Source organism: Carassius carassius, chromosome 24 (genome assembly GCF_963082965.1).
Source record: "Carassius carassius chromosome 24, fCarCar2.1, whole genome shotgun sequence".
In the NCBI taxonomy this organism is placed as follows: Eukaryota; Metazoa; Chordata; class Actinopteri; order Cypriniformes; family Cyprinidae; genus Carassius; species Carassius carassius.
The window spans coordinates 14,340,136-14,366,825 of record NC_081778.1 but is presented as its reverse complement, the minus strand read 5'-3'; the positions used below and the strand labels follow the sequence as shown (position 1 = coordinate 14,366,825).

At 40.9% G+C, this 26,690-nt stretch overlaps 1 protein-coding gene across 4 annotated transcripts; it reads right to left on the bottom strand.

Annotated features, from left to right (window-relative positions):
• Positions 1–686: 686 nt before the first annotated feature.
• LOC132102870 (histone-lysine N-methyltransferase ASH1L-like) lies at positions 687–26,690 on the bottom strand. Of its 4 annotated transcripts, none has more exons than XM_059507565.1 (15): positions 26,303–26,681; positions 21,906–22,530; positions 16,646–20,084; positions 12,053–12,740; positions 11,846–11,940; positions 11,145–11,218; positions 10,617–10,662; positions 10,190–10,292; positions 9,931–10,027; positions 9,750–9,817; positions 9,420–9,598; positions 3,083–3,211; positions 2,927–2,981; positions 1,314–1,428; positions 687–962 (listed from the first exon to the last, which is right to left on the bottom strand). In XM_059507565.1, the coding sequence occupies exons 2-15, from the start codon at positions 22,374–22,376 to the stop codon at positions 855–857; spliced, it is 5,667 nt and encodes a 1,888-aa protein (XP_059363548.1). In that variant the 5' UTR covers positions 22,377–22,530; positions 26,303–26,681; the 3' UTR covers positions 687–854. The 4 variants fall into 4 exon arrangements, 2 of the variants coding, with proteins under 2 accessions (XP_059363548.1, XP_059363549.1); XM_059507566.1 differs by having other exon boundaries at positions 26,447–26,681; XR_009423298.1 differs by lacking the exon at positions 687–962 and having other exon boundaries at positions 1,344–1,428; positions 9,425–9,598; positions 26,303–26,686.

Below are 26,690 nucleotides of genomic sequence, written 5' to 3'. Positions count from 1 at the left end.
ATTTTCTTGTAGGTATGCTGATGTAGTGTTGAATGATTTAAAACAGTCCGTGCATGTTCATTCCTTCAACCCCAAACAGCACCACGTCCTGTCCGCATGGTTCTCCGCATCCCTTTTGTTATGTTTATGTTCAGTCTGCGGTGTAACATCTCAATATGAAAGAAATGCATGTTCGAGTAAATGAAATGATCTGGGGTCTTAGATATTGATTTGTTTTATCATGCCTCCTGTTCCTTTGCTTGACTTTCTTTTCCCTGAGAGAAAGTAAGGCTGGGTTGCTTTCAACTAATCACGTTGTCAAGCATCAGCAGTGTCCATGCTCACAAATGGCATTTCCAGGAGTGCTGTCTTAACCTACAGAAGGACAAAGATCAGGAGAAATAGTAAGAGTGCGAGCACCTAACCAGCAAATAATAATAAAGAACCCTTGAAGTGCAGAGAAATAAAAGGCTTTGATCCGCTTTGATGAATCATTATTCATTTTAAGATTTGCTAAAGGTCAATTTTATTTAATCATGAAATGACAACAAAGGTAATCTAAATGTAAAAATATGGGAAATGAGCATACACAATTAAATATCCACTATTAACATGGCTGCTAATTTAAAAAAGTCTCTAATATCGAGCAATATGGTACATAATGCATCCCTAGCAGTGATGTTTACAAATAAATTACATTTTCTTGCACAGTTGTGTGTGAATGGCAAAACTTTTACCTGTGCATCTGTGAGAGCAACATACAGCAGGTCTTTGGTATTGGAGAGCATTAGCTGCCTTCTGGAAGGCCCATCATGCCTCTGGGTTTGGCCACAGCAACTTCCCTGATAGAGGTTGCTGATGTGGTATTTTGTCACTCACAGGAAACTGACGATCTGAATTAAGGCCTCCTGATGAGCACTGTGGTACACTTCCCTCAGCTGCCTCACATTACGACCCACTGGTGACTCACAACCGTAGTATTTCTGATAGCATTCAAAACAAAACGAGAGCATAAAATATTAAAAGTGCATTTCTAAACATTTTACTTAGGCATATATTACGATTGGGCTATGAAAGATTTGATCTTCTCAAGAAGCAAGCAAGCCAGCAAGACACTGAACCTCAGGCTGCTCCAGAGAGACTGTCTCTGTAATTAATTCAGGGTGCTGTTCTATGGTATCATTACAGGGAAACACTGGATGTGTAGCAATAAAAAATCTATTCCATTCTTTTGGAAATATTATTTGATGGTCAGTATGAGGTATGACCTAGACAGCTCAAAAGTCAAAGCCATGACAGGTGTAGAACAACATCAAACCCTCTGTGAAACTGACCTCGGCGCAGTGGAACACCTTCAGCATGTCTGAGTGAAAGGTGTCCAGACTCTCATAGTGGCCTGAGAGGAGCTGCCTCTGTAACGTACTGAGATCCACAGGAGCCGAGTCTGATCTGGAAGAGGAAACACATACAAATGCATTGTCTTTTCCCCAACAAATCTATAAAAAAACATGAAATATAAAGAGAAATATAAACAATGAGTTTTGTGATTTTAATTCATGTCTATTAACTTTGAGGCCATTTATATTCTAGAGTACTGACTTAAATGTTGGTGTCTCATCTTGTACTGTGCACATTTTTGTCCAATAAAATGCTCTGTGAATACCCCTACCTCTACATTATACATTTGTTTAATATTTTTATGCAGCAAGGAAGCATTACATTGAAAAAAGTTTCTGCATTTTTACATTCTCAAAAAAAAAAAACCTGTATGAAATTCTGTAAATTATGTATGTTTATTAGCTTGTTTCTCCATGCGGACCTCAATTTAGGTCCCTACAGTGACATGAGTCCCCACGAGTCGGTGTGTATTCAGGTTTATGTCCCCATCGGAATAGAAAAAACATGTACAAACACAAATACATAAATTAATAAAATAGAAGTAATATATGCACATATAATTTTCATTTTTTAGTGAACTATTCCTTAAAGACAGGGGCATGTCCAGGTGAATGGCCTCCTAAATTGAACTGGCCATGGCAGGTGCCACTCTAAAATGCTAAACCAATAAGTTCAATTTAATTCAAGTTTATTTGTATAGTGCTTTTTACAATACAAATCGTTACAAAGCAACTTTACAGAAAATTATGTTTCTACAATATTTAGTAATAGCTTATAAGTGGTGACTGTCAGTTTGTGCATGTATTACAGGATTTGTAGAAAAATTAATACAAGACGTAGTCAGCCAGATGATGAACATTATTAATATTATTAATAATTAATAATTATTATATGATGCAGTCACACTTGTAGCAATATTTGTAAGTTCCAAATATTGCTACAAGTATATAAAGTTGAATTTAAAGTTTTAAAGTACTCTCCAAAATATTTTACAGTCCATTGGAGAATATCTGTATTTTCTATTAACATTAATTTTAATGATAATAAATGGTCAGTAAAAAACACAATAAATTACTAAACATAAATGCATTAAAGTACATTAGATAGGGAATGTATTAATGAAAGAAAATGTTTTGATTCTTTAAATACATTAATAATTTTTTTGCAGCATTAACATTAATTAATCAATTTAAATTATAGATTATACTAACAATTGATAACCTTAAATATTGTTATCACCAAAACATCACTTTAAAAACATTCTGCAATCTACTGTAGCTTTGAGTGGGAAGAGGTTCCCTGATTCTCTAATCATCTGAAGACTGTGAAGAGAACAGCAGGAGAACCGCTGAGCAAACAACACTGGTGCATGGAAAAGCACGCGCGCACACACACACACACACACACGTCCACACACACACACACACACACACACACACACACACACACACACACACACACACACACACACACACACACACACACACACACACACACACACACACACACACACACACACACACACACACACACACATGTCCACACAAACCTCTTTCTGGAGCACAGGTTCAGCAGAGGAGCGGCGAGGGTTTGTCCAGATGACCCTAAAAACACAAATGACAGAAAAAGTGATCAGCTGTGCTGATCTTCACACTGGTCTCACTCTTCCGCAACACGTCTCTATTAATAAAATTAACAGATGTACCCTTGTGACTGACAATGATGTCATAGATCCCCTGGAGTGTCTGCATGAGGCTTCTGCTCTGTACACTTCTCCCATCCTCGTCTCTCTCTCTGTTTTCTGACTGTGGACTCGAGTGAGTCAGGCGCTGGTCTGTAATGTGCACAACACACTTCCTCTTACACACACCGAATATTGTCTTATTACACATACATGATACACACATTTGAAAAATGTCAAGCCATCAACTCACTGACAATTCAACGCACATTTAGTAAAGGACTGTAATCTGAAGTCTCTCATAGTCTGTCATCTTTATTTGAAGTGCAATAATCGGAATGCACTTAAAAACACTGTTTCCATGAACTCAACGGGACACAGTAGCCTCGCTAGCCATTAACCACATGTCCTCTTCTGCCCTTTTGACTAAAGCTGAGTGGAAATAGAATTGAGGTGGTTTTGGGAGCTGCTCCTCAGCTACAGCCCGCTCGCTGTGCGTGAAGGAGGGAGAGGAGAGGAGGAGGAGGAATAGTTGATGCCATGTTCTTCATCAAGAAACTGCCTCAGGTCACAAAAAGCGCTATAAACAGACTGTCCCACTTAATGTGAATGTACTGAAAAAGAAGTAAACTTCAGCATACTTCAAGAGTAGTTGCTACAGAAATAATGTACTTTAAAGGAATATACTTAATTGCAAACTGAATGCAATGTTTTCTGACACTTAATTGTGTTAATTAATTTCTATTAAATGAAAATGTATTATATTTTAAATGTATGAAACGTGTTCAATTTAACTTTAAAGTGCTTCTTTGGCTTACTTAGATAAGACTTGTGTATATAAATATGTTCATCTAAAAATAATTGAATTATGTAATTAAATACTTAAGTTAATTTCTATTCTTGTATGTCATGTAATCTACTATATATATATTTAATCACAAATATGTAGTGATGAAGTTGCAATTCAGTACATTTTAAGAACTCTAATACCAAATAACACATTACAGTAAAATTTATAATCAACTACTTTAAATGTGCCTTATGTTAGTTAGTCAACACATCAAATTAAGTGTACTTATTTAAAGCAAAACAAAAGATGATTTAAACTGTGAGTGCAAATGTACGTCAAAATAAAATCTGAAAAGCTGAAGTTCACTACAAGTGCACATCCGATACAATTAAGCGCACTTCTTCGAGAAATCAGCTTTTACTTGAGCTTTTGACGTATAAGAGATCATCATACTAAAAGAATATCCTGCTAGTTTCAGCACTCAAAACGTCCTTGTTACTGAAATAAAAGCTTTTATTGGCAGCAGTTGGCGTTTACTTTCAAGTCTTCCATTCGGCACGCCTATAAAAACCTATTACCTATTGATTTAGATGTTTTTGAATGTAAAAACCTCAGAAAACAGTATAAAATAATAATAAAAAACGTCTCAAGGTTACAAATATAACCCCGGTTCCTTGAAGGAACGAGACGCTGCGTTGAGCGCTTTGGGGAACGTCCCTGACGAGACCGACTCTAAATATCGTGTGCAATCTGTCCAACGCTATCCAACGACTTAGGGTCTGCTTGGAGGCAGGAGACCCCTTTTTAGGAGGACCGTGGCAAACAAGCAATTGGTCGGATTTTCTCCACAGGGCAGCTCTGTGGACGTATACATCCAGTGCTCGCACTGGACACATACAATTAAGCTTTTCCTGGTCTGGCTCCCGAAAGGGAGGAGGGCAGAAGGCCTGCAGTACGATAGGTTGTGGTGTAACAGAGGGAACCTTCGGAACATAACCCGCTCGAGGGTATAAGAATGCTTTGGCCATACCAGAGGCAAAGTCTAGGTAAGTAGGGGCCACCGAAAGGGCCTGAAGATCTCCAACTCTCTTTAGCGAGGTGATTGCCAGTAACAGGGCAGATTTAAGCGTCAGATGTCTATCTGAGATGTCTTGTATTGGCTCGAATGGAGCTTTACAAAGAGCCTCTAAAACCACAACCAAATCCCAGGGGGGAACACGGGATCGTACTGGAGGTCTCAGCCTCAGCGCACCGCGGAGGAAACGTGTAACTAGGGGGTGTCTACCCATTGACTGATCTTAGAAAGGGACATGGTAAGCAGCTATGGCCGCCACATACACCTTTTAGGAGGAGTGGGTTAACCCTGCAGAGAGCCTAGCTTGTAGAAACTCCAGAACTGTACCAACTGGGCAGTTAACAGGGTCAAGCTGGCGGTCTCTGCACCATGAGGTGAAGAGTTTCCACCTCAGGGCGTACAGTTTCCTCGTAGAGGGAGCTCTGGACTGGAGGAGGGTCTCAACAACCTCAGTTGAGAGACCGGATTTTATGAGCTGTGCCCCTCAGGGGCCACACCCACAGTTTCCACAGCTCTGGGCGAGGGTGAATTATTGTGCTCTGCGCCTATGAGAGTAGGTCTGTCCTGATCGGTATCTCCCACGGAGAGCCGTCGAGGAGCGAGACTAGATCTGCGAACCATACTCGGCCCGGCCAGAACGGGGCTACTAATAACAGATGGACCCCGTCCCGGCGTACTCTCGCCAGAACTACCGGGAGCAGAGCGATAGGGGGAAATGCGTACAGATGAAGCCTCGGCCAGGTCTGTACCATAGCATCCAGTCCCAGAGGAGCTGGATGAACTAGAGAGAACCAGAGGGGACATTGCGATGTCTCCTGAGTCGCAAAGAGGTCCACCTGGGCTGTGCCAAACACTCTCCATATCTGCTTCACCACCTCGGGGTGAAGTTTCCATTCCCCGGGCCTAGGCCCCTGCCTCGACAGTATGTCTGCTCCCACATTCAATCTCCCAGGAATATACACTGCTCTGAGTGAGAGGAGTTTGCCCTGGGACCACAGAAGGATCTGGTGTGCCAGCTTGTACAAGGGGCGTGAACGCAGACCCCCCTGGTGATTGATATAAGAGACCACTGATGTGTTTTCGGTGCGCACCAACACATGGTGACCTCTCAGGTCTGGGAGGAAATGTTTCAATACTCAATAGACTGCTGGCATCTCTAGGCAATTGATGTGCCATGTCAGATGGCGACCACTCCACAGACCGTGGGCAGGGTGGCCACTCATGACCGCACCCCAACTGGTGAGGGACACGTCTGTCGCTAGCATTACACGGCGACAAAGAGCTCCCAGCACCGGGCCCTGATTCAAGAACCAAGGTTTCTTCCACATGTCTAAGGCACGAAGGCATCGCCGCGTGACCTTGATAACTCGAAGTGGATTCCCTCTCTGGGAAAAGCCCTTGGACTTGAGCCACCACTGCAGGGGTCTCATGTACAGCAGGCCAAAAGGTATCACGTTGGACGCAGCTGCCATCAGACCTAACAATCTCTGAAATTGTTTGACAGTGAGTGACTGGCCTTCTTTGACTCTCTCGACTGATGTGAGGATCGACTCGATCCGAGCAGGAGACAGACGTGCCTGCATCGTGGTCGAATTCCACACTACGCCTAGATAGGTGGTTCTCTGAACTGGAGAAAGTACACTCTTCTTGGCGTTTAGTCTCAAACCCAGCTCCCCCATATGTGCGAGAACGACATCTAGATGTCGAACCGCCATCTGCTCTGATTGAGCTATAATCAACCAATCGTCGATATAATTAAGAATGCAGATGCCCTGCATACGGAGGGATATCAGAGCCGCATCTACACATTTCATGAACGTGCGGGGTGAGACTGCAAGGCCGAAGGGAAGTACTTGATATTGATAAGCTTTGCCCCCGAAAGCGAACCTCAGAAACTTCCTGTGTTGTGGAAGGATGGATATGTGGAAGTATGCGTCTTTGAGATCTATTGTGACAAACCAGTCCTCGGATCTGATTTGAGCTACAACCTGCTTGACAGTGATTATTTTGAACTTCAGTGGCATAACTGAGCGGTTCAGGTGACGAAAGTCTAAGATCGGACGCAACCCCCCATCCTTCTTTGGAACTATGAAATACCAGCTGTTAAACCCGGAATCCCTGTCTAGTGGAGGGGCCACCTCGATGGCCTCCTTCCTTAATAGGGTATTCACTTCTTGTTCCATAACCAGAGCCTGCCGGGGGCCGACTACTTTCAGTGTAACCCCGTTGAACGTCGGCTGTGGATGACTGAACTGAATGCAGTAGCCTTTTTCTATTGTACGCAGGACCCAATGAGATACATTTGGCAGTAGTTTCCACGCTGCTAAAATAATCTACTAAGGGAATCAGTCTCTTGAGACTGACCTCTGGTGTAAGAGGCCCCCAAAGGGGCGGCAAGCATCCCAGCTCCGCTACGCTCTGGTGGAAACAACTGGGAGCAGCGCTCGCTGGAGGCCGCTGCGCCCTGAAACTCTGGCAGGGTTGGCAGACCGACCTCCTGAGGGCACTGAGGTGAGGCGGGCACCGTATAATGAGGTGGACCGCGCTCTACCACAGTAGGAGCTACCCTCTGGATCCCTATGCCACTGGCGTCAGGATCTCTTTGTTGAGGACTTCCGGACCTCGATAACTGTTCTTAAATCAGGCTTAGATTTGGAAGTCCCCAACTCAGAGCGTCGATGAGGCCCTCGGTCCCAACGTGGGGGAATACGAGCGGTGACACTCTGCTTTTGTGCTTCCCGATATGAGGAGCCGGCATGTGGCATGGGCATCTCCCGCCCAGATGCACCACGATAGCGATGAGGGAGGAAATTCTGGAACGCCGCCGCCTGTTTACGTGCCTCCTGGAACCTGTCGACGACAGTATTGACTGTGTCGCCAAACAGGCCAGAAGGCTGAAGCGGGGCGTCCAGGAGGCAGACAGGGTCAGCCATAAATGCCTCTCCGTGGCCACTAAGGCTGCCATAGACCGCCCAATCATGCGAGCGGTCTCTTTAGTGGCGCAGAGGTAGAGATCAGCGGTCCTTCTAAGCTCTTGAATATTATCAGACTTGATCCCCTTCCGTCGATATCTCCCAGCAGGTCGGTCTGATATGCTTGTAGGACCGCCATAGTATGAAGGCAAGCCCCAGCCTGACCTGCTGCCACATAGCCTTTGCCCACCAGCGAAGATGTAACTCTGAGAGGCTTGGTGGGCAACGTCGGAGCCTTTAGAGACGATGCCGACCCGGGCGACAGATAGCCCGCGAGCGTCTGTTCAACACGTGGCACCGCTCTATAACCCCACTCTCCCAGCCCCATCACGTTGCCATAATATAGTGAATCGGGGCCGAAGAGGCGGGTCGAATATGGGTGATTCCATGATCTCGCGGAGATCGGGAAAAAATGGAAGGCTCCGACGTGGAGGTGGCTGCCTCGGCCGCAGAAAGCGTTCATCTAGCTTACTTTTCTGTGGCTCAGTATGTTTCTGAGTGGGCCATTCGATTTTTAATCTATCAACCGCGCGAGTAACCACCTCCAAAAGCTCCTCATATTGGGGCGACAGGGGTGGCGAATACCCAGCAACAGTCTCCACATCAACCTCCTCGGAGGAAGAGAGGTGAAGAGCTGATCCCTCACCCTGGGGGGAAGAAACCGACGAGCGTGCTTCCGAACCCAGGGTTTGGGCGCCGGATCTGGCAGATGAGGAAGGAGATAAGGACTGGCCCGTCTCCATTCCCTCTGACAGATCCACCTGCGAACCCCACGAGTGCAGCAACCATTCTGCCTCGGCAGAAGCGGGGCCAGCACAGCGGGGAACGCTGGTGAAGGCTCCCTCCTTGAAGAGAGCCCTCCGGGATCGAAGGGTCCGCATTGACAATCGTTCACAATACGGACAGTCGGCCCCCTCGAGAGCCGACTCAGCGTGCTTCGATCCAAGGCAAGCCACGCATAAACTGTGTGTATCCCCACCCGTGATGTAGCGAGGGCAGGGAGGAACACACAATCTATAACGTGGCTTGGAATCGCCCCTCACATGTTTGGTCTTTGCTTTCACTTTTGGCATATTGAGCTGTTCTAGCGATCTTTTTAATGCTTAAGAGACAGACAACAACAAATAGGACCAACAGGACAGACTTTTGACATGCACACACAGAGCGCTTGCTGACAGACGCAAAGCTGAAGCCAGCTGCACGGCACGTGCTTTTATAGCTTCCCAGTCGCTACGTCACCCTGCCTGTGATGTCTCGCCCTTCCATTGGACAGATTGCACACGATATTCAGAGTCGGTCTTGTCAGGGACGTTCCCCAAAGCGCTCGACGCAGCTCGAGTTCCTGAAAAGGAACCTCAGTTCATGACCTCTTTAAAGGTACAGCAGTCTGCACAATTAATAAAAGTCAAAGTAGATGGTCATAAATATTGACAAAATTATTTTTTCAGGTCATCTATCCCTTTAAGAGCCAAGAACAACGTGACACCACACACACACATTTTACAGCTATACACACTGCTGGACCTGACTTAGTGATGGTGTCTTCAAGATCCCCTTTCTGATCCCCCTTCTGGCTCCTCCCTCTATCTTCTTTGTTTTCTTCCTCTCGCTCTGTCACCTCCTCCCTCAGGAGCAATGCCTGTCTGTCTCGCATTTTCTCATAGTTTCTCACCAGAAAAACGCCATGTTCTAAGACGAAGCTCCTATCAGGGTAATAAGAGCAAATCAAAGATGTAAGTACAAATGTAAGGAGCATAAGACATAAGTGTACAAGAGAAAAGCATAAACATAAAAAGGGTGAGCTATGCTATTGGGCGTAGAAATGCTACTGTTGGTGTTTATATGTGATCTTGCCTCTCCTCACAAGACAAGGGCATCATCAGGAGAGGGGAGGGGATATTTTCAGCATCACTGCCTTTCTCCTGCAGATAAAGTCATTTGGAAAGTGACCAAACTGACCATGTGATTTAAACTAATTCACAATGATGCAGTCACTTTCAGGCAAGTTGTAATGGTATTTAAATATGCTTCATACCTGCTGTTTGGGAGGGTCAGGTTGATCGGGAAGATTATTATCAATGTCTGTTTCACTCATTTCTTTTCCAACCTCTTCTGTGTTATTCAGTCTAGTGCTGACATTCCAAAGATAAGAAAAAAAAGGTTATGGGATAGCATAAAATCAGTTTGGACTAAACAACTGAAACCAAGTGCCCAAACAGCCTGAGAGAATTTATCTGCACTTTAAATTCAGCAATAGATGCTGAATGTGCTTGTGTATGTGTGTGTTTATTTACCAATTAAGGCTGTCAGAAACGCAGTCATGAGTCACACTGAGCTTCTGATGTTTATAGGAGCCGTCTTCGGTCTGAGTGCGAGACATTACATCAACAGATCCATCTCAAAGAGACAGAGCAAGAGACAAAGAAGAATATGTTTACACAATATTAATTGCTTCTACACACTTACTGCAGAGAACAAAGCCAATTTTAATGTAATATTACACAGTAGTCAGTGCCAGTAATCAAATTTTGTCATAATAATGAGTTTTAATCTTAGAATTCCAACTTTTTATCTCAGAATTATGATTTAGTTGGTCAGCATGATTTTTTATAGTTATGTGGCACAAATGGACTTCCATACAGACTAGAGTATGTGACATACACAAACAAAGACACATGCAAATAACCACTAACACACAAATAAGCAGGTAAGTCTACTTACTGGATGAGGCCATCTTGCGAGGGGTCTTTCGTGACTTTTTAGGACGCTGTTTTGGAACAGAGATTGTCATAATTGTTGCACGACGGTGATTAAATGGAAATATTTGAAGGGAGAGTTCACTCAAAAATTTCAGTTGTCATCATTTAGTCATCCTAATGTCATTCAAAACCTCCAACAACCGATGACCCATTATCACCGGTTCTCAGATGTCTTGTTATCAATTGTGACAGACCATTTTTCAATGTGCACAATAATTAATGAAATTCAAGAACTACACTGAAGGATTTTCAGCAAATAATTTAGACTTAAGGTTCCTCGCACAAACTTATCGCACATCATAGCTCAGGTAGGTAGGTTCAGGTAGGCTTTGTCTAATTAAGGTGTATTTATGGAAAAGGGAAGTTTGACAAAATTTCACCATTTCTATTATAGAACAAAGACATAAAGATTTATGGAATGACATGAGGGCCAACAAATATTGACAGACCATTCATGTTTTATGTTTTTAAAAAATAATTTAAGAAATACCTTTTCCTGAGCACAGAGTCGATATATGTCATAGGGCAACTGAAAGTCGATCCGTTTCAGCCTCAGATACTTTCCTGTCACACACACACGGGTTATGAATGTATTGAAATTCTTCTCTTTATCGCTCCCTCTATTTTAAACTATTCCGAGAGGTGTGAAAATTAAGTTCACATTAACTTATGACATACACATCTGCGCACTTTAACTTAGAGAATAGAAAGTTTGCAAATTACAGAGAAGTTCAAAAGTTCGGGGTTGGTAAGATTTAAAAATATATCTATATATATGTTAAATATTACAATATAAAATAACTTTAATTCATGTAATTCCTTTCTGTGATGGTTAAGTCAAATTTTCACCAGCCATTACTCTGTCACCTGATTTGATGCTAAAGTAACAATGTAAGGTTATCTACAAAATGTCAGCTCAATATTGATTATTATTTACTTATTATTACTCATCATTATTCACTAGCAAAGTCATTGCCATGCTATGACATCATAAGGAGCTTTTCAGTGTCCCCTCCCACTTCAAATGCCACTTGTGTGTTTGAACCAAGAGCTCTTTCAATCAATATAAATCAAGTTTGGATTTAAATCCAGCTCATTACTGACTGACAGATATCACTTTTTCCACTTTCAGATCAACTTTTATAGTGACCTCCAAATGACCCCAATAAACACACACATACACAAACTTACCTACGTGTATAGGTGCAGGAAGTAGACCATGCTCATGTTCTTCAGGATCATAGTCAAGGCATTCTGTGTGTACTGGAGAGGACAGACTCGAGAGGCTGTGCGGAGTAAACAAACAGACAGAGGATTTGTTAAGAGCTCTCGAAATAAAGGCAGCATTTAAACATTTATTCTTAATACTTGTTTATAAATATGGAAGAGCTCCCTCACTTCTCGCTTTTATACACATCCGAGTAAAATCCCGCCCACTCATATTTCTTTTCAGTTGCCACGTCAGACCTCTTCTCCGATTGGCTGTTTACAGACACTGATGGCTCCTGGGAAGGTGAGGATGTGTCGATGTGCGATTGTGAGGGCTTTTGGCTTAGACCGGAGTCTTTTCCTTCATCTACCTGCCCATCATTGCTCCTTGTTTCATCTCTTCTTTTCTTTCTTTTCCTTTTCTCATGTTGAGCCATGGACTCAGTCGCATTGAGTTCTGTATAGTCATCTCCTTTTTTGCGTTTCGCAGGACACTCTGTGGTTTCATGATGTAAAGGTGTGGCAGGTAAAGGTGGAGAAAAGCACGGTGCAGGGTTTTTCCTTGGTCGACCTCGTCCTCTCCTCTTCACCTCACTTCCTGTGACCTCTTGACCTTTGGGATTCTTTTTCTTGAGAGGCTTTTTGACATGTTTCAGTTTACTCTTGTTTGGCGTTGTATTTTTGGTTTTATTTAAATGAGAAAAACTGACTTTGGTGGCAGTACAAGAGGAAAAAGGCCTGATATCGTTGGTCTGAAAGTGTGTTCTGCTGATGTTGGGTCTTTTTTCTTTTCCTCCTCTCTCTTGTCCTTCATTAAGAGAGGGACTGGCATGCGGATAGTGCTCAGAGAAGAGTGAACCACCAGGCTGGAAACTCTCTGAAATAGAAAAGATGTGAGCAATCACATGGGGGAAATTGACTTAGGATTAACTGCACCCACTGATGGCATCTTTAATTTGCACACACTGTCTACATTAGAACCAGTTTCACCAAAGGACTTCCGTAAATCATGAAATACACAAAAGAAAAAAAGCTGTGCTAAATGTAACTTCCATGATGCAATTCCCAGTTCTTAGTGCTAAGTTGTGACAGATGCAGCACACTGCAATCTTGCACATTTTATAAGGACTGTACAGCATCACTTCTTCTTCTACTGGGATTTAGCTTCCTGAATTGGATTTTAAAACCAGCAGAATTTCACAAATAACATCTACAATGAGAACATGTAACATAGAAAGGAAAAAAAACTATGAAAAATGCAGTATGTGAATAAAAGCCCATTCACACTATAAAGATAACTATGACGATAACTGCATTTGCTTCCACACCAACCAATGATAACGATTATTTTTTATTTATTAAGCTCCACTTTAAATGTTTGCGCTCTTTAAAGTTGGGTGGATTTTGATGGCCTGTCAATGTTTTTATCTTTTATCATCTATTAAAGTGATTCCAACATCATTCCTTTGTCTCATAACATTACAGCTGTGGTATGGACTTTCCTATTCTCATAGAATTATAGTAGAATTCTCGTTTCACTTCAGAAGACACAGACCATCCGCTTGCATTATATGGACTCAGAGATGCATGAGTCTTCCATTGTGTATGCATAACTTTATATATTATATACATTAATAGAATTCTAAATTAATTAGACATTAGAAATAAAATATGGAGAAAAAAACAACTATTTGAATAAAATGAACATCTTTCTTTTTAAGGTTTTGTTAATGTCATGGGTTTTGGTTCTTATAGACCACAGGCACAGTTTGAGAGCATTCAATCAGGTTCAGATTTCATCCGGTCTGCCCACATCCCCACTGCAAAATTATATTTTCATTGCAATACCGAACAAGTATTGAGCATTTGAACAACCTTGGACACCGTCTAAACACAGCATGCAGAGGAACTGTAATTACATTTATACCACAATGCTTGCAATTACTGTTGGTACAAATGACAATTACAATGATGGAATTAAAAGGAACGTTTCTTTCCTGTTTCCAAAGAAGAGCAAAACTAAGTCATCACCATCAAGCATCTTTTCTAACCAAGCCAGTACTAAAACTTGGAGAACCTGTGAGACAGCACTTTTCCTCATGAAAGAGTTGGTGTTTTTGAGAAGTAACTACTGTAATCCTGACCATGGGAATTATACTGCCAGTATTCACTCCTTTACTGCAAATTCCACTCTCCTCCACCAGTACTGCTAGTTTAGATACAACACTAAATCAATTTCACAGAGCCCCAGTGGAGTGCATTCCACAGCGAGCCATACCCTGGGTCTCCAGCACAGCGATCGTGAGATGAAGTAAGGGTGTGTTCTTAAACGGACTTTACTATAGTGATAAATAACACATTTGACAATAAATAAGGACAGGCAGTGAGAATAAAAGCTGCATGATATGGTTAACATCACTTTCATGTTATCCCTCTAAATATTATCTGAGAGACAAAAAGGAAAGAAGAAAGAAAGTCGCAAAAAGATAGAAAAAAAATGGCCTATGTAGTTGTTTCCACAAGCATCTACAAAGGAGCTATTTCTGGTTTCTTGATGACAGCCAAACCTAGACTACAAAAAATGTCCATCAGCTCTGAATGGAATTGTAAGGACACATTAACGTCTGATATATCAGTTTTAATAACATTTTGAGGCAGAGTAAATACAGAAGAGTGGCATTTTTAGGGCACATCTGGCTCAGATTACAAAACGTGTTATTGCCATTTATTCGCTTGCACTTACAAAAACATTCCTTGCTTTCCCCTATTATTTCTGTCAATCATTTTTCACATTTCCCTTGTAGATTTCCATGCTCAGATTTCGTCTTTTCCACTAGCATCACCACATTTCCTTACCGCTGCTGAATGCCTGCTTTTTCATATTCACCCTTTCCAAATCAAACAGACTGTTTTGTCCACAAGCTGACAGAAGGTCTATGGCAGAGTCTTAAATGGAAATTCTTTGGTAGGAACATGACAGAATAAGCATATAATTCCCAGTGGTTAAATGTATAGCAGAAATCTGGGTAGTTCCCTTTTACAGAAATACTCAAATGTCAAGTATTAAAAATAAAGCTTGTGTTTACTTATAAATAAGCATGATTCATTATAAGGCGATTCATTATCTAAACCTAAAATCTAAGATTACGTTAAAAGGAAAGGTTAACACTATTCTTTTACTTCCTTGCAAGAACTGGTATTTCCTTAAGGAAATCAGGAAAAACAATTATTTTATTTGTTGAGAATTGGCTTCAGTTTGCCTTTGTTTTGCATTAATAGGCAGGAGTGGCAAGGACTTCTGAAATAAGAAGAAAAACCCCTCTTTGGGTTTGGTTTTTAGTACTATGTATATTCATGTTCCAGATTAATTTTTCCTTCACGATTAGGGACTATCAACAAGCAACCAGTAACAAAATACTTGTAACTCACAGATCATCATTTCAAGTTAACTTTGATTCAGATGTGACTGAAAGTGGAGACGTCCAAGTAAATGAGCTTTTAACTTTGTAATTAGCACATCGATATGCATTGGTTTGACTCATTGAGTCCAACTCACAGACTGGATGCAAACATGATAGGCAGGCACTGTCGCTTAGACAAGGGTAATTATCCAATCATAGTGATGATAATGATAAGCAGGAATCATCCAATTGACAAAGTTATCAGTCATTCACAGTGACATGAAGGCACTGCTTCCTTATGGGACATTTCACCTGTGTTTTGCACCTCAGTGATGTGAACATGATGAGCTGAAAGACTGCAAAAAGATTGCTGCACTCTAAAGGCTGTTTGAATGAATGCTACTTTCTCTTACAATTTTGTTGTGTGTCTGGCTCTTCCTCTGAGAAAGCAGCCCTGATGGGCAGTTACTGTACATAATAAACAGTAAAAGCATGCACTAGCAGACACCACACACTACACAACACCAAATGTTCCAGTCTTCCTGCTGTGAGAAGTTCTTCACATGCTGGTATTTATTTCTTACCATATGCTTTCAGCAATGCCAATTAATCAAATATGCATTTCTTTTTATTCTAAAGGTGTGTATTTGCAGAGAAAAGACTTAAGCATTGATTCACACTTTGTTTCATGTCAAATACAAATATATGTGGTAAAAAAAATTATTAAATAAAAATCTAATTCTATTCAACTTGGCATTAAATCACATTTCCCCTGATGCTACTGTGGACTGTGAGCCACATTCACATGATAGTATGAGATAACATACAAAAAGACATTAAAAACACAGGTTTTGCAGTTCCCTCACACATCATTTCATCTACAACTATCTAAGGATATATAGCACAAAACAAGTGCATAATGACAGCAACATCAATGCCAGAATACCATATAATGTGTAGAACTAATGCATCACAATATTTACACACAACAGAGACCATATACCTCTCAATGGACTGCTAAACAGATTCCCTGCCAAGGAAAATCTGTGTAGCCAATTACATGCAGAGCAAAATCAAGCTCCATTTTGGTACCTAACTAGTAAAACAGCGGGAGACAAATAAGACCATAGACTCTCAGTCCTGTAATAAAATAGTCTTATTTCACACTTCAGAGTGTGTAAATAAAATCATTCCAATCATTTTCTCACGTAGTTAATAGGAACAAAAGGATACTGAATGTTAAAACTGAACTTCTCAATACCAAACACTGAAAATTATTTTTAGATTGTACCCTTAAAATGTACATGTTCTGTAAAATGTCACCTGAGCAGAGACAGTTGTTCATTACATGCAAACAAAAAATAATCTCAAGCCATCTCACCTGATGTTCTAATGCCTCCAGGTGAGCAATCCTTCATCAATGAGCCTCCAGGTCTCATTAAGTTCCTTGAAGCAGACTGAACTTCACCAACAGTTTTTTGAGCTGTCATGTGACTGTACGCACTACTAGCAAGGTTAGGGTTCCTCAGGAAACTGTGATGGTGGATGGCTCTGTCTGCTAGGGGAGGTGATGGCAGGTCTTCATCCCCTTCATCATCATCCTCCTGGTACCTTGAACCAGCTTCTTGGTTTAAAACCCTGTTCCTCGGCTCTACCTGTGTGCTCTCTCTCCACCTCCATGGCTGCTGATGCTCTGCCCACCTAACTTTTGATAGCGGTCTCAGATGTGCAAGTCCTATATATGAAAGTGGTGAAGTTTTGTGTTTGTCTGCTTGTTTTGAGGGTGTTGAGGAAGAGCAGGGGGAATTTGAGGGTGGACCCCTTCTGAAATGGTATTTTCTGGGCTTACTTTGTCCTAGTAAACCCTCTTTTCCATCTCTTTCTCTAAGTCTATCATCCACAAACCTTTTATCTCTAGCCTGCTCTCTGTTGTCTTCTCGTTGCCAGCTATTTCTACTGAACCAGTCAGGGGAATGAGATGTTACATTAGCGTAGTTCCCCTGTGGCTTTCCGCCACAAAGTAGAGAGTCACTTCTCAGAAACTTGTGCTTCCTTTTATGGAACTTTGATGGGCTTAAAATGGGATTTTTGGAGTAGGGGTGCACATAAGAAGGTAAAAAGGGTGACGAAGGGTATATAGTTGCAGATGGAGGGTATCCTCTATAAAGTCCAAAACCAAATGAAGTGGTAGAAAGTGGCATTTTGTATGGCGAGTGGTAACAACCACCTCCCGACAGTGGTAAGCCAAGTTTGTGCACTACTGGGCAATTTGTGACAATATGTTCACTTGGTTGTGAGGGACACCCATTGTTCCTCTTAAAATCTGCCAGTCCAACATAATGCAGAGAGTCACGAGAAAAGTCTGACTGAGGTGAGTAGTAACCACTGAAGTTGATTTGAAACATAGCTGGATGATGAAGGTTTTGTGGTAGACACTGAAGAACGTGAGGATGAGCTTTTCCTTTCCCACTCTTCCTTCCAGAATTTGCTTCATCCCCACACCCTCGTGATGAGATATGATGCACAATACGAATCTCACTAAGTCTGACCACTAATTCCTCAATCTCTGCCAGAAAGGCCGGGTCTTGCCTTTTGGCCCTGAGTTGAAGATACTTTTTCTTACATATGTGTTTATGTCTCCTAATCTTATCATGGCTAAAGCAATTATGACCTTTTCTATGGCACTTGTATTTGAGTCTTTCTTGCTCCATTAATCCTGATTGTCCAAGGTGTGTAGTTCTGTGGTCATCAATCCTTACAGAGCCTAACTGGGATGTGGCTGAAGGGCATGGTGAAGACTGCGAGGAGGAAGGAAGTTTTGATTTCTCTTCGTGCACTGCTTTAACCCTTTGGCAACTGGTTACCTTTGGAGCAGAACGTTGATTATATTCACGGTTGCCAAGATGAACCTTTCTTCGAAAAGACGGGGACGTAGTGGGTGAAGGGGACACAAGATGTTTAAAAGGAGAGCTGCACAAAGCAGACTGGCCCTCAAGTGAATGGCTATGTTCATCAGAGGTGGACCAAGAGTTCAACTGATCAGAAGATTCTGCCAAGACTTGCTGAGACTTTTGACCGAGAACTTGTTCAGAGTCTTGGCCAGAAGTTTCTCTTTGAGTTTTAGGTTTACGACCTCTCCTTTTTCCTATGTAGACAGTACCACGTTTGCTGATATTTATTTGTGGACCAAATTTTCCCCTAAAAGAGGTAACAAGTGAGGATAAAGTGTGCGTTTCATCTGAAACCGAACAATCTGCATCACCTTCATTGTCTTTCTGAACAAAATCAGAATTGTAACTTTGGCTTTGCCCTGAAAGAAACTGTGTGAGTACTTTATCCTTCTTCTTCACTCTCATTTTATTGATATTTGTGATAATTGTCTTCATTATCAGCCTATTTTGTTTGCGGCTGATTTGAGCATCTCTAGCTTTAGACAAAGAGGGTTTGAGTTTTCCTGGAGCATGCTTCTTCCCAGATGCTGAGTCGAGTGATTTACATCTCTTTTTTTGGACAAAGGAGGAAGATTTGGGATGACCTAGTGTTTTGGGGGTTGGCTTTGGGAGTTTCAGGCCATTCTCTGGATCAGGGATATCTGCATCTTCAAGTATGGGGAATTTAGTAGAGGACTTTTGAGACTTACTTTCCTGAGGAATCTCCCCCAACTTGGTCATCTTTGGACGACCCCTTTTCTTGGGAGGGGGCTCAGAGGAAAAGGTTTCCGATCTAGGTGATACATTTCGTAGTTTTTTAGATTTAGGAGGTTGTCCAGCTTGTCTTGATTGCAATGACAACACCTTTGATGACTTAATGGAAGGATTTTTTTTAAGGTTTGATTTTTGTGGTATCTTTTTACAGGCAGCCAGATCCATCTTCTCGTCTGGATTTTCCATCTTTGTCACCTGAACAGCTTTTTGTTTCTTCTGTGACATGAGGTTTTGTTTTGGATGTAAAGGTGGCTCATCACTTGGAAAGCAACTGTTAAACTGAGAATCTGCACACCCAGAGGGTTGAGAGGAACACTGCACATCTTCGTCTTGGTTTGAACTAAGCCTGGCTCTTTTCTTTTTCTTGTCAATGATTTGCCCCACCCTGCTGCCATCTTTTGGCTGGACAGCAACAGCTTGGGAAGGTTCCATCTTTCTGGAGTCATCTATGACTTCACTTTCATTATACTTATTACTTCCTCTGCTCTCCAGTAACTCTGGCATACAAGTGCTGTTCTCAGGATTTGCTGATTCAGCAGATTTATCTGAAGCAGTAAGGAGAAATGGTGTCTCGACAGAGGGACTTTGATTCAATAAACCATTTTCCTTACTCCTACTGTTAGTTATGGTGTTACTCGTGTTTTTGGAACATGAAGGTTCTCCATCTTCTTTCTCTGCTGCGTTTAAAACCTTGTCAACATTACTTTCCTTGATTCTACTCTTTTTTGTAGGGCAGGGACTTCGCTTTCCTAAATTCTCACTACATGATATTGGATATGACGTGCTTTCACTGTCATTTTCAATACTGGAAGAACTATCATTTGAACCATGTGAACTGAGGGAGGAGATCATTGGTTCTCCAGTCGGGAGATTTTCACCCTTCTCTTTTTGAGCATTTAAAACTTGGGTGCTGTCTTGTAGACTGGAGTTCTGTTGTAAAGAGGAAGGCGGAGAAGGGGCAGCTGGAGGTGAATATGTCTGCTTCAGCAATGTAGAGGAGGTTATCTTATCTGAAAGTGGTACTTTGCTATCAGTCTGTGGCAGAACTGCATACGAAGGTCCATCTGATGTTAATAATGACTTTGAGTCAGTCTTCCTCATGTGTTTTGATGGAGCCTGTTGGAAGAGAGTACATGTGCTGACCAGAATTCATCAGGAAATGTTTGAAGATATTCAGTCATTCAGGTCATTCAAGGATATCTGGTAAAATTAAATCAAAGCCAGTCTGGAGTAGCTATAAATTTGAGTAAATTTGACAGGCTTCATTAGATGATGATTCTGACAGACTTTGACTTAATTTCACTGACATTTTATAATAAAACATCACTAAGAGTCATGGTAAATACGTTTTTTTTAAATACTCTTTTTGTGTAACCACTCCATGATACTATGATCTGAGGATCTAGAAGAATTTGGGTGAATGAAACAAAAGGACATGGCACATAACATTTGAGCAAAAATAAAACCAATGTGAGGAATACATTTAGCTTTGAGCTTTCCAGTAACTGTTTGCAGGTCATAAATGAATAACAGAGTGCAGATTAAGGACTTCCAACTACATATTTTTCAATGTATGGGCAAAGGCGGAAATCGCGGGGGGGTCCGGACCCCCCCTATCTGAGGGTTGTCCCCCCATAAAATATAATTGAAATATGTGTATTGTAAATAATATAATGATATATAGTTAAACTAATTGTGTAAGTAGTAAAACAATACAAATGCAAACGGAGCAACAACAACAAAAAAAGTTTTAAACATCTCGAGTTCTCCCTGCTTTGCCTCAAATTGCTTTGGTCCACTGCCTGCTCCCATTTTCATCTCACCTCACCACCGACATACACACAGTCTTGTACGTTAGATTAGATTAGCGCGGGTGCGCATTTAGATTTTCCCGTGTTCACTATGATTTAGTCGGTTTACTTCATTTAATATAGTCAATCTAATATAACATCACAATAAGAGTGCAGTTGTTCTCCAGATATTAGCATAACAAATGTGATTTAGATTTGTATAAAAATTGAATAAACAATAAGTTAATATTAAGTGCATTTTAGGCACCATATTGCCTGTTTTAGCTCTATTTCACCAACGAAAAAAGTTGAAAACTAATCTACAGCAGTAACAGCACTGATTTTGAGAAACACAATGAGGTGTTTCCTAACTGAATGAATCCACTTTTTGAACAAATCAGTCATTGACGTAATAAATAATAATTTTTTTTTTCTCCCCCCTCTTTTACTTCTATACCGATCTCACTATACAGTTGTGTGAGGATGTAGCCTATGTCTAAGAGTGTGTATGCCTTCATTTTGCTAGGCATGGCAAATGTTTTTATATATGCATGTTTTAATTATAACTGTGAAGCAACAACATTGCTATTAAATGTGCTATACAAATAAATAAAAGTTGAAGTTAAGTTCAAATTCCATTGTATTTTGGTGGCTTGATTTTGTAAACAACTTCAAAAACATTGCAAAAAAATAAAATGTTTTGCAGAATGTTTTGGTCAATTTAGTCAGCTTTTTCATTGAACCAGAAATAAACTTTGAGAAGAAGGATAATGGAACGGTCTCCATGCAATAGTAAGGCTTTCCTCTCTGTACACATATCCTTAAGTACAATCCTGCCTGTTTTATTGGTGTCCCCTTCAAAACTTGCTCGTGAGAAATGTTATGTTTATTGTCCCCCCCAACATTTAGATGAGATTTTCGCCCCTGTGTATGGGAGAGGGAGACAAAAAAAGTGAGAATGACAGTAAAAAAAAAAAAAAAAAAAGGAACAAGATCTGAGTGAGCAAAAAAGACAACGTGATAAAATTAAGGGATGTAAAAATAGATAAAACATTTCATACCACTGGTGGCTAAAAATGGAAAGAAATAAGAATTTGCATAAACTGAGGAAAAAATGAAAGCAAGAAAAGAACTGAGAAAGACTTACCTTTTTAGAGGCTGTAATGACTGATTTAGAGTCAGCTTTTTTGGATGATGTGGGAAGTGGGACACACGGCCTTGTAGATGCTTTTGGAGAAATGCAATCGTTCCTATCTTTTTTCTGAATCTCACGATGAGACTGCTTGGCCACTCTGATATCAGGACTGGAGACTTCACCTCCACATGAACTATTTCCATCTCCATGTGCAAGCCTCTGAGAGATTCTGATTGTGGGCCTGCATATGAAGTTCTCAAGGCTCTTTGGGGGCTTCTTTGTCCGTTTCGCTCCAACCCCTATTTTCATTCTTAAATTTCCATCTGACTGGTCGGACTTTGTATCTGTTAACTCCCCCAGACTAGTCTGCTGCTGCTGCTTAACTTCACTGGTAACACTCTTTGAGGATGCTTCTGGTTCAGCCTCTTTGGGTTTTCTCATCTTCTTCCTGTCCTCTGTTGTCTTTTGCTTTTTCTTATCCATTTGAACTTTCAGAGTAGTAGATGCAAATGGGAGAAGTTTTGTCAATAATTAATGTTCAGCTTATGAGGAAACGTGTTTTTCAGTCTTATTTAATGCTCTTCTATCATCTCACTTAACTCGAGAGAGTAATAAGGTGTTGGTACCATGGGGCGGGCTATAAACAAGTAAAAACAAGAAAGAGAAGAACATTAGTAACAGTTTACTCACAGTGACACAACATTAAAACATTTTCACAGGAAAACCTCAATACATAGTGAGAAGATTAGATATGCAGGCAGTACAACAGAAAATGCTACATATTTCAACTTTTGCCCAGATCAAAACACATATCTTGTTAAAAAAGCCTGCAACTTTACACTCAACAGTCCAGTTACCTGAGCTATTGCTGACTACCTTACTTAGTGCTCAATTTAGAGGCATGGATTATCAAAGCATGTGCAGCTGGCTCTGAACAGGCCGATTCAGATGCTAATGGAATTTGTTATTGAGTAGCTGACATGAAATACTTATAGAAAGTAAACGTCCTGCAGCGTGACATGTTATGCTCTATCTTTAAAAAATAAAATTCAGTTGTCACAAATTCACAATGCAAGATTACTTAACTAAAAAAAATGTGTAATGTAAAATATTTATAATAAATATTTGCAAATGTAACATTAAACTATGACTTTGCACAAGCTGTAACAGCTTTATGGTCTGCAGCAGTGGTTCTCAACCAGGGGTCAGGGGCCAGGGCCCTCTAGGGGGCTTCAGCAAACTTCTAAGGAGGCCACAGGATGACTTAAAACAATTCAAAATAAGACAAAACAAGAATTAAAATCAGTTAAAACTATTCAAATATTACAAAAAGATATTTTATAATTTACTTATCCCATTTTATTTTCTTTCAAGAATCAGGGTTCTCACAGTCTTGATAATTGTAGATACATGATGAAACTTAATGAAAAAAAAATGTATCCCTTAACTTTAAACCTTAAACATTTCCTAAATTTTTTAATCCTGCCATTTCATTTACAGGAACTAGGAGTCTCGGGTCTTCCAATATTGTTGTGTGACTTCTTGGAGTCAAGAAGGTTGAAAAGCACTGCTGTATGGTCAATCAACAGATTACATTAAGGTGATTAAAATGGTAACAATCTTAAAGGAAATGGTTGACCGTTCCAGTTGTTCAAATCATGCAGTTCATAAAAATGAGGTGCATCGGATAACCTATTGCAACAACTTTGACAATACTTTTCAACTGGAACCTTTTACTTTTAATGTAGAAGGGAGGAATGTCTTGTAACTACTTTTAACTGAGTTGAAATGCAATGATCTCTCTGCTTCCTGAAGACATGCACATTTTCAGCCTGATTGTGGTTTCTCTATGTGTTGCCCTGCCAAAACAGTTCTGAATATTTCCAAATTTGGTGTAATAGAAGGGCAGCATTGTGAGTGATGACGCAATAGAGATGAAGACTACATCTTAAAAAAATCCAGACAGCTTTATCTAACAAAGTATAGTCCTTAAATCTAAAGAATCAATTACAATTATTCAAACTCTTAAGGAAGCTTTACATTAACTGTGAAGAGAAGCAGGTTAGTCAGGTAGTGTCTACTTTCAAGTTAACTCGTACAATACAAATCTTTTAACCTACAGTACATAATACGGTACATTAAGAGCACAAAACATCTTAATCTCCTATAGATCAGTTCCCTCGGGACATACCCACATAAAAATCCCCAGCAACTGTGAAAAGCTGGCTGAAACTCTGTTTTGAGTTGTCTGAAAGGCAGGTGCTTTCCCAAACAGAATGAGGTCATTCTATGGAAGATTCCGCACGATGACCTCAGTACGTTAACTTGCACAGGGGACCCAGGCGGCTGACCTCCAAGCTGCAGGGAGGAACACGCTAATAAAGCCCAGCATCGGTAGCCTGAGCCATCTGTGGGTTTTCGCCTGGACTCTGTCAAAGAACTTCTTTCTATCCACTCATACAATCTCGCCTAACCATAAGGTAAAGTTTCCCACCATGATCTCCCGTCGTGAATCATCTTGTAAATCTAGTAAAAGTAAAACCTATTGCAGGTTGTTTCAGTCTTTGCTAATTCTTATAAAGACAACAAAATCCAGCAACGTTTCACTTGCTGAGTGCAATCTCCTCAGCTCCTCCTTTAGGATTTGGAGCTAAGAAAACAATCCCAGTGGAACGCTTGAAAAGAAAAATGGCCCGAGGAGAGGAGAGAGAGCAAAGTACAATGATGTGTGTGTGTAGAGAGCAGAAGAGGGAGCTCTGTGGCTATTAGTAGCACAGTTCAGGAGCAATGTGAGAAGGACGTTTGAGGGTCTTTCTCTCCCTGGGACCTAAGCCTACTTTTCAACATTTACCATAATTATTCATTTTCTTGTACTGCTTCAACGTTCCCTCCATCCGCAGGTTTCTAACCCCTCATTCTCTTCCTATTTCGTGTCCTTCCGTTTCATTTAGGCTACTTCTGTTCATATTTTTTCCCTTTCAGTAGCCTATATAATTAGCTCTCTTTTTTACACTATATTTCTAAAAGCATTTTCAAAGCAGACCACACTGAGCGGTTAAATAAGTCACTCTTTCCCCCGAAAATCAAAACCATATGCTCTTCCTTAAAAATCTGTTTTGGTGTTGCTGATACAAATCTTTGCAAACACACGAACATCTCGAAACAGAAGATCACTGTTCTTGTCATCTAGAAATATTCTGCATGTTCCTTTCTTTCTTCCCCTTTCATTTTCTCCAAATTTTCTTCACAGTGTCAGTTTTATTGATCTTTTTTACCCAATGCTTTCTCAATCCAGCTCTTCAGCGTCAAGTGCAATGAGTCTCCAGGAAGTTATTAGGTTTCACTATGTTTCAGTTTGTGTATGTTATCTCATTACAAACGATTCTCTTATACTGTTCAACCCACTGGGGTCTTCTGTCCTCTTTTGTATATTGAGACAGCAATCGGCAGGTTAACACCAGCTTTTATCAGTTAAGCAGACCTATGTCAGGCAGATTGAGTCAAATATTGTTAATCTGTGCAATGTGAAAGTAGCACACAATAGTCTGAAGTGCATTAAAGTAGCAAAACAAGATGACATCACTGAGCACTGCCCTTCATTCGGCAAAGATCTTCTACCTTACGGGACTTAAGGGTTCTCTGGACAAACTCCGAGAATCGACCGCGATTTGCCCGCAAATCCATCTGCCAAATGTGAAAACACAAAACGGGGATAAAGCGGTTTCAATTCTACAGGCTCCTCTGACCTAGATATAGCCGGGTGCTCCAGAAATAGCAGAAAACGAAAGCATTTTATGAAAATATGATAGAGATATGGATAAATAATTAGAAGTCAATGACAATCATGTTTTAGTTGGCTGGCCGCTCGAGCAGACAAGCACAGTATGTCAATGCAGAGTGAATAGGACTTGATTGATGGGACATTAGGTAGGATGTAATAAATTAGCTACCCTCTCTGTAGATATCATCTGAAGAAAGGTTTTTTATTGTAAAATATAATGAAAATAAAACTGTCAATATGACCCGGTTATATACAGCGCGAGGCACAATCGATATAAGTTGTCTGGAAAGTAGCAAAAAATAAAAATAAAAAAATAAAAAAAACAGGATAGAGAGACCGCGACCCAGTTTCTAATCTATTATCGCTAATTTTGAGTTGTTTACTGGTATTATAGCGTTATTACTTGAAAAACTCAAATAGTATACGCGATACTGCACGCGCGTATGTTTACGATAAAAAGTGTCGTAGTGTATTCCTGCGCGAGGGCCTAATGTCCCGTTTCAAATTACATTTTTATTAAGCGACGGCGGTAGTGCACTCCGAAATATATGTGCTGTAAAACCCGCAGGAGATTTGAGAAAACAGCAGCTACAACAACAATTGCCTCACGAAATGAAAAATGACTTACCCGAGCTGCAAAGAGGACGCATCGCATGAAAAGGAGCAGCTAATTTACAAGTGTGTGCAACGAGCTGAAACGATAAATGGGGGGATGTTGCGTGTCCACGGGACCCATGAAGATGAACATTGTGCAACACCACACGATACTCACGTCCCCCCTTCTTCTTCTCTTCGCCCCCCTGTTTCTATTCGTCTCTTGCGCAGTTGTTTTACATCAAAAGCATGGTGGTACATTGTGTACCCAATAGCCACAACCCAAGTTCACCGATGAGGGGAGACGGAGGAGAGCAATGACCGTGCTCTATGTGTTCGGTTACTGAGCTGATGCCTGCAACTTGAGCTAAATTTACCCACCAATAACACGAGATATTCGCATGTGTGTGTTAGAAAATGAT